This window comes from Labrus bergylta, chromosome 19 (genome assembly GCF_963930695.1).
Source record: "Labrus bergylta chromosome 19, fLabBer1.1, whole genome shotgun sequence".
In the NCBI taxonomy this organism is placed as follows: Eukaryota; Metazoa; Chordata; class Actinopteri; order Labriformes; family Labridae; genus Labrus; species Labrus bergylta.
Window position 1 is genome coordinate 13,977,480 of NC_089213.1, and position 16,807 is coordinate 13,994,286.

The window sequence follows — 16,807 nt, forward strand, 5'->3', positions numbered from 1 at the left end:
GTTCTTCATTATTAATATAAGGATTGTTTCCAAAGCGATTATATTCCTCGATCAAGCAGCTGACCCATGTAGTCGAAAGAGAATGACAGTGTAAATGTATCCTCTACAGAGATTTAGGTGTTGTAAATGAAAAAGAAAAACAATAGTTTTGAAGCACAACAACGCCATTGGCATGTTCTCTCTGACATAAGATGGAAACAAACAGATGTTTTACAATCATGTCTAGGCATTGCAAAATGCATGAATTGTACGGAAATGGAATTTATTTTTTAACCAATGCATTTCATCATCAGTTTATTTTTAAATCCGAGAGGACATTTGTTGCAGATTTAAAGATAGCCCCCTAAACTTTGTAAGTATGTTCAAGGGAACAGGATCCATGAGGTCTCAGTTACCTTTCCTATAAGCTAAATCAATCTATCCTTGAATTTAGGTGGCTGTTTGTGCAAAACTGGAAGAGCAGGTCTTTTTTGTTAACAAGTAGCACACAGAAATGTTGCCTCCAGGAAAAGGCTTTTCCAGACTTCAATCTGACTTGCCAAAATGTGTCAACACTCATTTTTTAATCCATTAAAACAGTATGAGATTGGCTCATTTTAATTAAATGAATTCTTAGGTTTATGCCAAAAAAATATATTTTTCAGAGATCACTGTGATTTTGACCTTTAACCAACAAATTATAATATATTATAATTCAATTCAACACATCCCCAAACTGCCTTCATTTGAAATAGCATTTACAAGAATGGGATGGATGTGCATGTGTAGGCAATGAAATATATTTGTTCACATGTGACACATGTTTATCGTTTATTTTGTGTTACACAACAACAGTAACCAAAAAAACTGTTCATTTACAAGAATACAGGAGTATAAATATAGAATATCTGTACTACAGGGGGTTTCAGTTTTTTTTAACACAGACAAAGACACACAGAAAAAAAAACATTCACTCAATCACTACAATCACCTCCACATCAGATGGTAGGCTACACGCAAAAATACATTCACTCACTTATTTACAGATCCAAATGGAAGACGATTGTTGTCTGAAATGTTCAGCCCCATTCGAAGACAGTATCGTCTTTAGTTTAGTGCTCAGAGCGTGGCTTACACTCCATTTCCTTCTCGACAACCATTCCTCCAGAACCACAGCCACAACCACAGTCTCCACCGGCTACATTTCTTTCAGACTTAAAAGTAGGAGTTAAAGGAGGAGCTCGATGAAAAAACAAGTTATAGTCCTACATCTGACAGATTATTCTTTTGTCAAATTTGGATCCACATCAGATTCATATCCAAAAATGAGGCTTACTGGTCACATTAATACAAACATCTCTAAATGGTGCAAACAATAGCAAATTAATACTTTTTTGTTTTCCTTTGTCACAAATCAGAAGCAGTAGGCTACCTACACCCTTTTTGAGAGGATTAACAGTCTCACTATGCGATATGCCAAGTTATACAAAATCTTATTCTGCTGAACAACAAAGAAATATCTTTATGGCACAACATTTACTTTTTTTTTCAGCCAAAAAAAAAAGAGAACTTCTGCACAGATGTGTTTACAATACTAATGGGTTCATAGTTTTTCATGACCATGATGCACTGATGTTAAGGTACATTACATGTAGCACCTTAACATGACATCATGTGATGTTTAGACAATATGGAGACATAATGTCAGGTCGGTGTGCAGCTTGCTGTCTTCAGTCTGTTTCAGATGTTCAGCCAAAGGTCAGTTTAAGCCTCGAAGCAGCGCACGGCGTGAGTCTGAAGTTTGACAGATGTGCATTAAACACTGTTAAGTATCAGTCTGGTAGTTGCAGGGCTGGAAGAGGACATTTCTGGGTTCACATAAGAGGGGTCTTGTTCTTCCCCGGCGTCTCCTTCTTGTTGTGCTGCAGTCAAGGTTAGCTTTGTCAAACCAGCTTCAAGCTTCGCCTCAGCTCCCTCCGCTCTGTCACCTACAACAAACACACACAAACAAACAGATCGCATTCAATAATGAGCGAATGGTGAGGAATCTGCATGATAAACTAAAACAAGGATACACTTAGAATTGTCTTTGCAGAATGAAACTGAACCAAAAACTTTTAATATGGAACATCAAATTATCCACCAAAATCAAATCATATGTACTCTGTTGGATCAGGGGAAGAAAATATCCATATGATATATAACATCCCAAGTTTCAGTGAACAATGTCAGCATAGTGGTCTTAAAAACTTCTTGTACTTTTTGGTGTGTTTTTTTCTTCTTTATATCCGCAAGGGGACAGAATCAAAGCTTCAAACTTGAGTCATTATACCCAGAAATCATTCAATATATAAAAATGTACAATACTGACATCAGCCTCAAATTAAATGTCTACCGCTCAAAGTAAATATACTGTGTGATTTGTTTCAGTTTATGATTCAAGGTTCACAATGTCTCACAAACTCACAAACACTCCTGATTTATAAATTGGAGAATCCGTTACTGAAAGCATAAAGTATCTTATTAATGATGAACAATTACAACTTTCATTCCTTTTCAGGTTTTTTAGATTACAGTTCAACATGTTTGTCAATTTTGGGGATATTATATTTTGTGGGGACTTACACATGACAAAGGATGAAAGATGAAAATAATCTACTAGCCTATTTAGTACTTTTGATAAACTGCAACATTTCAGATTTTGTACTTGGATCATAATGTACTTTGTGGAACCTCATGTGTCCCCTGAACTGGAGATTATATTGGAGATATGTTTGATGATGAATGGCTTCTTAGGCTTTCAGTAGTTGTTTTGATGTGTTTGCTCTCAACCAGGGGCCTGAGTACTACAAAGCAGGATTCGTTGTAACTTCAGGGTTAACCCTGGGTTTTCAATCCTACGAAGGTCGTTCACTTGTTACCTTGGTATATCGCCACGGTATTTTAGGCTGCACACTTAATCTCATATTTTCCCTTGCGAAGTGCGAATTTAAATATCATTGTTGTCATTGTGTGATGAAGTACTTTAAGTCATTTCCTTGTTAGCCTAGCTAAGCACAGGTGAATAGTGTTAGCTCTGCCTCATGTTCAAAATACCTCTACAGCTCATTAATAATATATTATGTGCATTTTATTTGTACACAAACAAAATAGTCAAAATGACTTTTTGTGATTTAAGGTCAAATTCCTTACAGGGCACTGTGACGTACTGGAGCTCTGTTATCAGTGAGAGGTACCCTGAGGGCTGATACAACTGTTGATGTACAGACACAAAACAAAGGAGTCTGTTTCCAGTTTGTCCTTTAGCTGCAGATTCTGCATCAAAGTTCTCGGTCAATGGATAAAGTCTTATCTGACTTCTTAACACGTATCTCCTCATAAAACCAAGAGAAATAAAAATGTTTTTCATTAATATATATTTGAATAAGTTAGGTTATGGTACTGACAGTAATCAACTTCTGTTTGAGCAAGGGTAGCTGTTCCCCCCTGGTTCCAGTCTTTATCCTATTCTAGGCTAACCAGGTCCCAACTCCAGTTCTGTTGATAGACGTGACTCTAGTATTCATCTTCTAACCACACTCTAGGCAGATCCAGTATATTACAAACTCTTTCTTGAGTGCGTCCCTAAAGAAGTTTAAAACCCTGAAACGGATAGGATGAAGAGTCAACAACACACATGGACACATGCATGAAACACACCTCTCTCCTGGTCGCAGTCTGGAGAGGAAGCGCCACTGCACTGGCTGCGGGGGCCTAGGAGAGGTGAGGTGTGCCCAAACCCGCACAGTGAGTCGGGGTCATGAGGGCTACAGGGGTTCACTACCTCCAGGCTATCAGGACAAGAGGCGGAGAGGACGGAGGAGGAGGAGGAGGGAGGGGAGGACAGGCAGGAGGCAGGGATGTAGAGCGAGGAGGATGGGTAAGGACAGGGCATGTCCAGGGGGGTGTAGGTTGAGTTGGATGTATGGGAGGAGGATGTGGAGGGTGAGGAGGGCACAGCTCTGGGAGAGGAGGTGGAGTGAGTGTCGGTCTCCTCTTCTGAGCTGCTACTGTGACTGCCCTCTTCGTCAATTGATACTGACACCACTGAAACACACATACACTCATTAAACATGCAGACACACAGATGCATCAACAAAACAAACGCTGACAACGTGGGTGAAGAGGGGGACTACTAATTAAAGAGCTTCATTTTTTTACTCACTTGACAGACCGTCTGACTCCATCTTAAAATTGGCAATGTCCTCATTTCCCCCGTCTCCCTCGGCACCAACACCCTGCTCCCTGGTTCCCATGGCGAGGGACCGCCTCTGGGCATGGATCTCTTCAGAGATGCTCTCCAGGTTGCTTAGCGCTGAGCGGTACTCCGCCTTAGCAACTACAAGTTTGGCCTGGCGCTCATCCACCTGGCGTTTCAGTTGCTATAGACAAACCCAAAAACAAAGTTTCTTTGAAATAATACTTCTTTAGCAGAACTCTCTATATGTTTTTAAGCCCAAAAGACAGTACATTTCACAGTCAGGGATAGTGCTTTCATTCCAAAGCAAACACAATTTTAAAGCCAAAGTAGCTCTTTAAAGCTGGACTATGGCTACATTTCACTATACCACTCATACTGTTCAGTGTTTTGTTGTTTTTAGCTTGAAACTCACATAAGTAATATATCAGGCTCACAAACTGCAATGTTAGCATGCTAATGTTTATAAGGTAATGAGTACAATAATTTAGTTTAACATGTTAACATTGCATTTGCATTTCACAAATAAAGCCGCTTATGTCACACGTTCTCCATTTTTAAACCAATGTTTTGAACAAATACAAATTTTTACCCAAATGATGTAATGAATGAATGTTGGAATTATAACTATAAGAGTTCACCACGATGTATCCTAAGCGGTACCAACATAAAGATGTTCTGTTTGGACTAATTGGGCAATGGGAGTAAACGTGTGCTTGGACTGCTTGGCTCGAAATATCTTTAAAAAAATTAACAAAAATTCACGAGGATGGATCGTCAATGTTCATGGTTAATGGAATAAGTCTCAGATGTCCTGCTCCCAAAGCCACGCTCACAGGACCTTCATGAACCAGAACTCATTGCATGCCAGCAGCTAGAGCCTCAGCCTCAGACTTAACTCACAGAATTTCCTTCGGCCTAATGCTCTGGCTCAAACAAATACAGCTGAATATACAAGTCAGTCATTACATTGTTAAATGTATTCTCCTCCAGATAAATCATTTGCACCATTACCTGGGTATCCTAAATTTGGTTTTATTTCCTTTTGTTTCATTTTTGCTATTCAAAATGCCTCTTGTTTGGAATGCAAGCAAATGGTTGAGACGTGAAATCTAAACTCAAAAAGCTTGACAGCGCTGGTGCTAAAAAAAACAACAACAAAAAAAAAAACGTGCTTTTGCATCTGTGCCCAGCTGTACTTAAAAAACACAGAGAGCAAAGGCTAGAGCTGCAGGGGTTTTTGGCTGAAACCAGCTTTAGACAGATAAGGATAAGGTTTAAAATCTCTTCACATTCTCAGTTGATTTATTTTTTGGATATAGCTTGCTAACATACATACCTCGAGCTGTAGATAATACTTTGCTTTCAGTTCAAAATACGGCCTGCAGGGAGAGGAAGAGAAGAAACACTCAGAGAGGGAAGACGAAACTTTGCCAACTGTCACTGGAGAAACTGCTGGGAGAAAAACACTCCTCTGTGAGCAGCCACATTCCTTGGCTCTTACAAAGGGAGCACACCCCAACATTGCAAAATCCTCACATGAAACATCTGGATTGCATCAGATGACATAAATGTAGCGCCCCCTTTTTTCATCCTGATATACAGCGAGGCTGAAGAAGGGAAAAAAAAAGGTAGGGGAAAGTAAAAAGCTAAAGTCAGATAAAAGAAACAAAGGCACAGACCTGGATTTGTTGATTGTGCGCTTTAGTTTCTTCTCTAGCTGCCTCATGTGACTGATGCAGGAGTTGTGATTGGCTGCTGTTTTTCTGTGCTCCGCTTCACTGCGTGTTCTGGCCTGTTCAGCCTCCATCACCTGAAACAATCCAGAAGCAAATAAAACATCATGAAAAAAAAACTTTCACTCGCTCTAATGCCAGTCGTAGTCTAAACCTGTCCCTTGTAAACTTGTAAACTTGTAACCTGTGCATTACTAGCTATTTTCCAGCTTTCTCATGTGTGGTACGTACCCTCTGCGTTGCATGATTGAGCATTTCCTGCCAGGCTGAGTCAAACTGTCGACTGTCCTCCTCCAGCAGCCTCTCTTCGGCCAGGGCGATGGTCTCCTTTGCCGCTCGCAAGATCTCCACCGCCCGCTGGAACTCCTGGGTGGCCTTCTGGGCTTCAACCTGGGCCTATAGTTCAGAGAGAGTACAAAATAAAAATGGATGAAAAAAATAAAAGCAGGGTAGCTATGAATGCTTGAATATATTGCTTGAATAAACTCCCAATTTGTAATATCCCTGCATTGGGGCTCATTACAGTGTTTTACTCATGGAAATGTAAGAATGTTAAATTATGAGAGATTTGTCACAACCTCAAACACTTATAGTTTCATTTTTGGTTGCTGTTGTTTAGCAGCAAGTACGTCCAGCATTTATTCTGACATGCCATGAGTGTAGTTCTTGTGAGTCTGTGTATTTGTAATCTATATTTCCTCTGAATGAACAGTGGTTGATTCTTAATGACATCCATAGAGCGACAAAGCGATTTTTGCTTGAACCCACATACTCACACTCGCACTCACAGAAAGACAGCCGAGCCTTCATCTCATAGACAAACAGAAGCTTTGTCACTCAGGATTTGCCACATTGTCAGTGGGCTCTCCCTTCCCACAGTCACAGATAATTGGAGGATTATTTCTGTTGTGCTGGACATATTTGGACCCACTCTCTCCTCTCCAACAGACATAACTTACTGTAAAGGTCAGTCCATTAGCTGAACACCAAGATTAAGCAGCTACAAAACAATTCTAGTATAGAAGCATAGAAGATCTGGTTAATTTAAAAATCCAACCTCAAATGGAAACATGCGTATTGGGAAGATTAAACTTAGATAATCACACCTGGATAGTTTCAGTGACAGTGGGGTGACCATGGGAGTTTCTCTTTTAAATATCAGGCTGATGTCATGGACATAAAGGGGATATATTTAAGGTAGGATAATCGAAAAGACAACAAATGGAGCTGTGCCTGTGATACATACATCGATATGATGCGCTATGAAAGGACATTAAACTAAACTAAAATATATCATACGACATGATGCGAAACCAAAATAAACGATTCAATATGCTACGACAAAAAAAACAAGACTAAACTAAAAGAAACTAAACTAAACGATATGCTACGATTTGAAACGATACGACATGATACCAAAAAAATGATAAGAAACGACATAAAAAGAAACTATACAAAAAAGAAATAAATAAACGATACGATACAATCTCTTGACCACTTGTTGAAATGTGTCTTAGGCTCCAGCGCTGCACACAATGAGCTGCCTCTACAGTAGAATCAATAAATAAACACGATGGAAACAAACAACAATACATACCAATGAATACCATATAGCTCAAGCATGAACACAGAGAGACAAAATAGCTTTCCCAGTTCCCCTCACACACATATAAAAGTTCCTTCAACACATCTGTGAATAATTGCCCTCCAAGTTATCCAGCAGATCGTTTTACTTTTTACTGAGAGACATCCAAAGTTATGCAACAACTGGCTGCCCTGCTAATACTTTACTTCTGGTCCTTTCAACTCTTTATGGAGCCAGAGTACATTTTGTTCTGACACTTCAATGGGACACATTTCCCTCCAAACGAAAGGGAAATCAGATACTGTATGTGCAGTGTGACCCTTTGACATTTAATAAGCTAACACTAAATCTGTCAGTACGCCTGCATTGTGGGACTGTACTGACTGTACCCTACAGCTGAAACAAACTTGCTAGTCTACTTTGTTTTTCTATCCTTGAGCATCTTGAATGGATTATTGTAACGTTGTTGCTGCTAAACATTCACCCCCAGCTATATGTGGCCACCTATTCATGTTACTACTATAGACCATTTCAGAGTTTTAAATGGGAATTGTCTAAAACTTAAATGTGGGCCATTTTTTGAGAGGTTCGTGATGTCAATACATACCAAAAAAGAAAATCCACTATTCTGCTATTAAAATCCACATTTCCTGCTTTATTTAGGCTGTTCATTTTGCTAAAGGGTGCCTTTTTTAGAAAATGAACAAACTTAGATATTGCTACAAAATGCTCACTTTCTTTTTTTTTAGTAGTACATGCTAGTACTTTAGCACATATACTATGCATTCATAAGTGTCCAGTTAATTGTAGCACAACAAGCTGTATAAAAAAAAAAAAATTGTCTAATTATCAATTTATGAATCTCAAGTTCAAGCAGGAAGACTGTTAAATACTCATTCATTCATTAGTCAGAGTGCATTCACGTCCCTTTCCCTCTGTCTCTCTGGTCTGGTGATTTGCTGATTTGGGGCTTTTACTTTTTAAGTACTTAACCAACCACCATATCCTGCCAAGACTTCTGACCAATCATTCAGCTGCTGTCATATTTTAAAATCCCTCCTCTTCTCCTTTTTTTCAGTTTGATTGATGCGACCCTGCGTCATCCCAATCACCTCCACTACATCTCAACAATGTCCATGACCAGCTCCTCCTAAGTCCACTCCTCATCACATTCTGTAAACCCTTACAGTGGAGTGTCACAGGAGTCCTGTTTTATTCTCTTGCTTCTGCAGGACAGAATCCAAGACACAATTCCCTTAGGGGACAATACAGTATTATCTTATCTTTCCCCAAACCCCGTCAGTGTTTAGACTCCATCAGGGGTGTCCCCCCCCTATGAAGGCATCATGATGGAGTCTAAACGTCAGAGACATTTATCTTTCCTAAATAGGTTGCAGTGTTTCCCCTAGGTTTACAGCTTTTGGGGGGGGGGGGGGGGGGGGGTGGCGGGGGCACACGCCGACACACCGACACAAACACTTGAAGGAATCTTGCTGACAGCTGTCCTTTTCTATTTGAAAGCTATCCTAAATGACTTCTTTCCCTGATTTCCGACTCTATCCACTATCCTATCTCTACAATAAAGGCACAAAAAGCCCCAAAAAAAAGTGGGAAAAAAAAAAAAAAAAAAGGGGGAAACACTGGGTTGAATTAATAATGTTCACTCTTAATTAAGTCCTGATCGAAACATAGTCGTTATGGTGAATTTGCTGAAAAACAGATGCCTATTTTCACATCCAGGTGACACATATCGACATTGGCAGACACTTCTAGTTGTGTGTCTCAAAACCTAAATCTAATATTTAATCCCAGTTAAGCTGCTTTTTGGAACCCAAAAAACCCTGAGGGAGTCTTTACCCACTTAGTGCTACATATATTAGCCAGCTGGTTGTTATCTTTGTTCCCCTGACCATTTATGTTGATGGTTTTATCCAAAAAAAATGTCAGCAGTAAGAGCAGATGGAACTAAGACAGTGAAGTTAGGAGCCATAAAAGCAAAATCATCCATCTTGCTATATATGCATCCCAGCTTCATATGTTGGGACGCTCACAGAGCAGCGTGAAAACATAGTTAGGTTAAAACTCTTTGATCACCAACAGCGACAATATTAACAGCTTTACTCCCAAAAGGTCAGTGTAGTTCTCTCAGCTGTTACACACATTTTCTCATGACCTTTCAGGGTATTCTGTCACATTAACCCCTTCAGCATGACCCCTACCACTGTCTGCCATGTTTGTGATAAAGGGTCGAACTGTGACGTGAGCAAGCCCGGGTCTGCATCTTCTCTCACTAATTGCAGAAACCCCCCCAGAAGCTTGTTTCTTTCGTCTTGTTGTGATATCCAAGTGTTCCAGTGGTTGGATGTGATATGCGGGTTGGTAAGGAGGCCTCTGAGAAGGCGTAGAGACACAGAAAGGAAGCAGGAAGATAAGAGTTTTGTGATTAATCTGTTTGTTTGACTTCATCGCCCGTCATGACCCATTTCCCAGGCTTGGAGGAGAGAGGGGTTGCAGGGAATAACAGAAGGAGGGTGATGGATATTTGATGAGGACAAACCATGAGGAAGGAACCGCCGAAGAACTGAGACTTTAATGCTATCAATCAGCGGTTTTTGCCAAGTTAGAGACAAAAATGTAGCAGCAAAAACGGTCCTTCATAGGACTTCCTGCAAAGAGCGGCAGCACACTTCCTTCCTCATGCAGAGTTAGTGTTTATTCATAGTGTTGATAGTGTGAAGATGACCAAACACGGGGACTATTAAAGGCTTTCGCAAAGAAAAAAACGAATGCACAAATGATAAATCTTAAGCGTCTTGGTGATTCATATGTTCTTAAGGTGGGGTGTGTGTATCATGTCACAAAAGCCTGCTGCTCACAGGACAGCCTGCATGTCGAAAGCATTGTTGTCAGTTAATTCTTATGATGTCATGAAGCCCACGAGATCTGACTAAACTTTAAAATGATTCTGTTCTGAAATACAATGACATGCTGCCACCTCATATCAGCATGATGTGTGCTCATATCTTCTGACTGACACGCTGCGCTGTGTGTCAGACAGGGTCATACCGCCTGACTCTTTTGTCCCTGGATATTCATCCCGTTGTTGGGAGTGAGCGATGGAGGGGTGACAAGGTAGATAGGGGTAACTGAACAGACGAGGTGGGAGTGAGAGATGGGCACAAGGAGACAGATAGACAGACAGCCAGACAAACAGGCAGGCAGGTAGGCAGCCATGCAGAAGAGAATGTTGGGTTAAAGGGACAAAAGATAGGACAGTAGAGGCAAATTCCTATACACCCCCACCCAGACTGTTGGAATGTAGGGAGAAAACATAGGGGGGCTGGGACGGGTTTTACGGGTGGGGGTAGGTGATATACTCTGTGTATGTTTGTGTGTCTGTGTGTGTGTGTGTGTGTGTTTGTGTGTGTGTGTGTTAATTCTGGTAGGGTCAGCCAGGGTAAGCACTTGAATCCCTTCAAAGTAGGTCATGTATTAAATATTAAATACTCATCCATAAATCATTACCAGACAATAAGCCAGTTTAACCCAAGGCTTCATTTTTTTTTTTTTTTTTTTTTCTGTAGAAAGACCCCCGGATAATCATACACAGAGACGCCAACATACACTCACTTGAACGCTGTCACAAAAACAAGAAGAGTTCCTGATCCTTTCACGTGCAAGCAGGTCCCATCAAAATTCAAACCTCCCAGTAATCCCTGACTCTCACGTGTGACTGTCAGAAGCAGAGGCCTCTGGCAGGTACGGTAGTTTGTCATATTGAGATAAGCAGGGACACACACAAAGACACACGCAAATACACAATCTATTTCAGCCCGACAGCTCAGCTCTGACACACCAAATGTCAGCCTTATGATGAATGACTCATAAGCTTCTTCGTTTATTGGCTGAGAAGAAGGGGGTGCTGGACTAAAATTCTGCTGCTATCCAATCAGGTCGAAGCCTCAACATGCTGGAGGAAATAGATGGTAAAGGACATGACCTGCTTGCAGAGGTAACAGGAAAGTTTAGTGTGGAACTCCCCCCGTCTTTGAATCTCCTGCAGCACTGCAGTAAGCATGAAAACACTAAGTCATGCAGGATGCATGAAAGAAAGCATGTCGGATTATGCAAAAAAAAAGTATTGCGAAGATCAGTGCAACTTTCCCCCAATGTTAACTCAACCACGCTGAGTCAGTTCTTTGAGGTGCCAGCTTAGCATACTGAGGTTAGGCTGACTTCAAAAATAAACATTGTGTGACTCGTCTCCCTTTAAGCAGATATAAGCTGAGCTCTTTAAACTTCTCACAGCTAAGCCTCGGGGAGCACGCCCTCACAAGCACTCTGCAGACCTCAGAGTCGCTAACGCTTATTCCTGTGAATGTGTGTGTGTGTGTGTGTGTGTGTGTGTGTGTACGTATGTTTGTACCTGTCTTGCTACTTTGCGGGCTTCCCAGTACGGCTTGGAGTCATCAACAGCTCGTCCAATTCTCTTCACCTGCTCGTCCAGCTTCACTGTTGCTTCCACCAGCACTGCGCGAAACCGTTGGCGGCAGTCCTGCACACACGTTACACATAACAGTTAGAGACTTTTCCACTTGAGAATAAATGCCAGACTGCATTGTAAAGTTGAAGCGTGAAAGTGAAAACTGGAGCCATGCTGGCAGCATGGTATGTCGATCTGTGCGTCAGACTTGATCCAGACTGAAATTCTGAAAAACTTTTATGTTCCCAAGAGGATCAACATGTCAAACTAATGACTAACATAATCAATAGCCTAGGCATTACTTTGCATTTAGAGCTAATGTGCACATGTTTGTATCAAAAGCTGCTACTTTACTACAAAGTATGAAAAATGTGTCTGTAAAAGTTTAGCATGTTGTCATTTGAGCATGTTAACTGCATGCATGTTGATGTTGGTATATAGCTCAAAGCACTGTTACCCATGATTACTGCCTCACAGAATTGAAAACATCAACCAGAAAAAGAAAAAAAAATTAAAACTCAACACATGATAAAAGATAAAACAATTTAAAAAAAGGTTTAAAAAGAGTCGTTCACTCTAATCATTAGTCACATGTTAGCTTGCCTTGTGGCTCGTGCTGTCCTGCTGGCTGGGTCTAATTTGGCCTTGTGCCTTAAATGAAGCTATTCTAATTCAAGTCAACACTCAACAAATTCCTCGAATGCAAGAAAATGCATTTGCAGCAGCTGTATCTACTTTTAGTCTTTCATCATCTTCCTATTGCTCCCAAGAGTGTTGAGATGTTTCTCCTTGGTGGGGAAATCTCTTTAAAACTGTGAACAACCATATGACACATCTTTTTTTGTTGCATAAGACAGAGTGTGACATAAGACTTGTTATTTAAAAGGGAAGTATTATCTGTATATTGAGGTTACTGGGGCAGGCCATTTGTCTGAATCGAGTGCATTGTGTGTTCTGTGTGTGAGTGTGTGAATAAGTGTGTCTCTTCAGCTGTGTCTCTTGTTTGCAGAGGAGAGTTTGAAAGGCAGCAGCACCTGCATCCTCTTCCTAAAACTGACAGGAATACAACAAACAGTAAAAGAAGGAAAATGGAGAGGGTGCTACGAGAAGCACACTTCCTATGACATCATTATGTTTCTTGACTTCCTGTTCCTGTACAGAGATAGTGACACAGCATGCAGGCTGGGACCTACATGTTTTCTATGTGCAGCCGATGCAGCCTTTCAATAGGCACACTGTTGGTCTCGTTGTGTCTAACATTTCAAGGGCACATGAAAGGTTTATGTTGCCTTTTTCGTTGACAGACTACAGAACCTCATTTCTGCACAAGGATTAAACCTCATTGCCTCTGCTTTTCCAGAATCCTCTGAATCGTCCCCACATCGTCCTTAATTAACTCCAGGCTCTGCAGAAGAAGAAAAAAACAGCCTGTGGTCGGCTAGGGGCACTTTCCACATTCTTCAGCTCACTACTTACTGCCTCAATATGCATCACCTTCTTCTTCTTCTTCTTCTTCTTCTTCTTCTTCTGCTTGATTATTTCTGTGTATATTTAATCAGTGAACACTACTTGATAAAACGGTTGCTCGAAAAAACTGCCAAAGCACTATGAAACACACTTTTCCAAACACACAGAAAATACAGTTGATGTCCTAACAATAGAGATTAGAAATAACCAGGATCTACAAGATTTGAGTATTAAGCCCATAAACACAATTGATCCTTCCAACATTAAGACATAAGTGCATCAATCCTCTCTTTTCCCTCTTCCTCTATGTTGTTATAAATATTCCAGCCTTGGTTTGTGGTGTTGGACATGAGTAAAGTTCTTAAGAGAAACTGAAGAGGCCTACTTTGAGGTGAAGGAAAAATGGGGGCCTCCTCTGGAATGTTTTTACTTTTGCTGAACAGTAACTCCAATGGTAAAAAAATAAAAAAAACTACCCTACATGTTTCTGCTGATCCTCCCTGTACTTTATAGCCGTTTTCCTTTTTGAAATTGTTGGGTGTGTTCTTAAAGGAAGGTAGGGTAAACAAAGAGAGCCCTTGTGATTAAAATTGCTCCAAATAAGCCATTCAGATTTCATATTCAACTTGTAAAATCACACATATGCCTCTTGTAGCAACAAGTTTACACACATACAGTACGGACCTGACAAATGGGAGTGACAGTTGCTTGCTCACTTTTTCCCAAATTCCCTTTAGAAGCAGCTCCCACATCAGGGACATTTTCAAGACATTCCATGTAAACAGTAACTATGCAAGGGCCTCGTTGCTAGGCGAATTCCTGAAACCCACAAAACTGTGCGTGTAGTAAATACGATTAATTGGTTACAACTTTTTTTTTAGCGCATAACCAGAGATGAAGACATAATGTCTCTTTAAGATTTGTGTTTTCCAGCTCAGCTAAGGCTGGATGTGTTTACCCCAGCAGGGAGAGGCACTAATGACGATAACAGTTGTAGTTGGTGTTTTTTGTCTTACCTCCAGCTCACTCTCCCAGCGGTTAATGTCATCTGTAGACTGGTTTAACTTCTCCAGTTCTCCCTGTTTACACAAAACATGGCATGCATTGGGGAAGCACAAGCAGAGAGAAAAGGGAGGGCGTTATTAAACAGATTTTGTCTCTTGAGGTTGAACTCTGTGACTTCAGATAACCAAATTACTGAGCATGCGTCCCTGTGTGTGTCTGTGCATCTCTCGCTCTGTGTAGAGCAATTAAAGGGATTGATAACTCTTGAATCTCTTCCTGCCAATTTGCATGTCTGAGACGTTGATGCATTTAGTTACACTCATTATTGGAACTGCAAAAGCATAATGTAGTAGTAACAAATAAAGCAGTAGCTTAATATTTCACATGTTCAGGCTTTTACTATAGCTGTATAAAGTATTTTTCAAACAACTTTACAGTCAGCCTTGTCCTTGGCTTTCACATTTTGATGTCAATGTCACTTTCACTTGTGTCAACATCTGGATCTGTTAACAAAATCCTTACCTGGATTCTTGGATCCACCTCCTCTTCCTCTTCAGCGCACTGCGAGTCCTCCTCGCAGTTATTCCCATTTTGTAAAGGATCCATTTGTCTGGAATATTTTTTTGCGAAAGAAATTGAGGGTCTCTACAGCAAATAAAGCGCGACCCCGGAGAGCTGGACAGCAGGGGTGTCTGGCAGTGGTCCGCCTCACTAACCTTTACGCGGAGCACGGCGCATGCTTCAGGCTCTTCAAGGTCTCGGGGCGTTTTAAAGAAGCAGTAAGGCCAGCGGTCTGGAGGGGCCCCGTCTTCACGCTCAGACATTCACCACGCACTGTGGAGGACCATAACCTGGGGGATCGAGGACGAACTGTGGAAAAAGAAAGTGTTAAAGCAACGCAAATTATCCACGTGACTATTTCCTGGTAAGACTTTCAGAGTAAAAGTCTTTTAGAGTTGCGACAATGTAAATAGGCACTGTTGTTGGAAGACTATCACTTTGTAGTTTGTTTACTTACTTAAAGAGGTTCACTTAAATCGAAGATAGGCTTACATTATTTTTAACTGATCTTCCATTTTTAACCCTTATTTTATGAATTATTTGAAGAAATATTTCTTTGGACCAGGCTCTTTTTGCAGGATTGCACTGATCACACAACACACACACACACACACACACACACACACACACACACACACACACACACACACACACACAACTCCTGTGAAGTGCTCAGTGAAACAAAGCCTGTGTCTTTAATGGCCACTCAAACAGTCAGGGGTTGGAAGCCTTGCTTAAAGGCAGCTCATTGTTTATGAATGGGAGTTCTCTCTCATTTTCCTTACTAAATGAAAGCGTATGCTCTCCATCTGATGGTGTCAACTAAAAGCATACACTTCATAAACGTGAAGCAATTGTGTAACAATTTAGGACCACACGTCCTACCCAAAATGCAATTCCAATAGGCCTACCAATTATTATTTTTTTCGAATAATGTTAAAATGCCAACCTTATCATTTTTTTAAGTAATAGCCTGCAATAACAATTATAGTGACTGTATGATATGTTTTTATTTTTAAAGAGATATTCATTTAGAGAATGGTATGTAGCTTCTCTCTTCTTTTTTTTAAATAGCCTATACTTTATTTGTTTTCTTTTTCCGGTCTTTCTGCGGCTACGTGTCGTCAACCTGACGCAGTTGTAGCCCGTGGTTGTAAGCTGGTTTCACTCGCCCTCTTGTGGTGAGGACTCCAGGGAGCAGTGAGGGACAGGTCAGACTGAACGCACAATAATGTCAGACAGCATGCTAAATGTAAACAACAAAGTATGTAGTCTCCATGGTTCCCCACAAGGCGTCAGCAGGAGAGGGGATTTTTTAGAATTCTGAATTATTATTAGTAATATCACTATTATTATAATTATTATTATTGTTGTTGTTATTATTTTTGTTATATCTGGTAAATTTGCAATGTTTGTAAAACAAATATATATAATAGGCCTACGTGTGTTTTTTCCAATTTAATATGTATTTATTTGTTTATGTGTTTTTTTGGGCAAACATCCATGACTTATTTGTAAATGAATATCATTTCTAATAATAGTCGGCATGTAGAGGTCATTTCCTAGTTCATGGTTACTTTGTTGTTGTTTTTCTCAGCCAAATATAGGCGAATACCATATTGCAGTGATTGGCATTTGTTGCATCAACTTCACTATGTTGTATTATTCACATCAAATTAATTATTTCCACAGGGATTGGATCGTGATATCAGAATCTTTAAGTAATAGTATCTTTGGGTGTGGGCCCATACAGC

At 40.4% G+C, this 16,807-nt stretch overlaps 1 protein-coding gene across 2 annotated transcripts; it reads right to left on the reverse strand.

Annotated features, from left to right (window-relative positions):
* Positions 1 to 793: 793 nt before the first annotated feature.
* sh3bp5a (SH3-domain binding protein 5a (BTK-associated)) lies at positions 794 to 15,381 on the reverse strand. 2 transcript variants are annotated; one of them, XM_020643133.3, is made up of 9 exons: positions 15,015 to 15,381; positions 14,504 to 14,566; positions 11,964 to 12,092; positions 6,184 to 6,348; positions 5,899 to 6,029; positions 5,556 to 5,598; positions 4,184 to 4,400; positions 3,679 to 4,065; positions 794 to 1,967 (listed from the first exon to the last, which is right to left on the reverse strand). In XM_020643133.3, exons 1-9 carry the CDS (start codon positions 15,096 to 15,098, stop codon positions 1,795 to 1,797), a joined length of 1,392 nt encoding a protein of 463 aa, XP_020498789.2. In that variant the 5' UTR covers positions 15,099 to 15,381; the 3' UTR covers positions 794 to 1,794. The 2 variants fall into 2 exon arrangements, with proteins under 2 accessions (XP_020498789.2, XP_065804137.1); XM_065948065.1 differs by lacking the exons at positions 14,504 to 14,566; positions 15,015 to 15,381 and adding an exon at positions 13,497 to 14,473.
* Positions 15,382 to 16,807: the final 1,426 nt, after the last annotated feature.

What these genes read in the sequence shown, in the direction of transcription:
- sh3bp5a (XM_020643133.3), bottom strand. Translation starts at nt 15,098, where the DNA reads ATGGATCCTTTACAAAATGGGAATAACTGCGAGGAGGACTCGCAGTGC. An exon ending in TCAATCATGCAACGCAGAGG is followed by an intron (nt 6,030 to 6,183) that starts GTACGTACCACA and finishes GGATTGTTTCAG; the next exon opens with GTGATGGAGGCTGAACAGGC. An exon ending in GGAGTCAGACGGTCTGTCAA is followed by an intron (nt 4,066 to 4,183) that starts GTGAGTAAAAAA and finishes TGTGTGTTTCAG; the next exon opens with TGGTGTCAGTATCAATTGAC.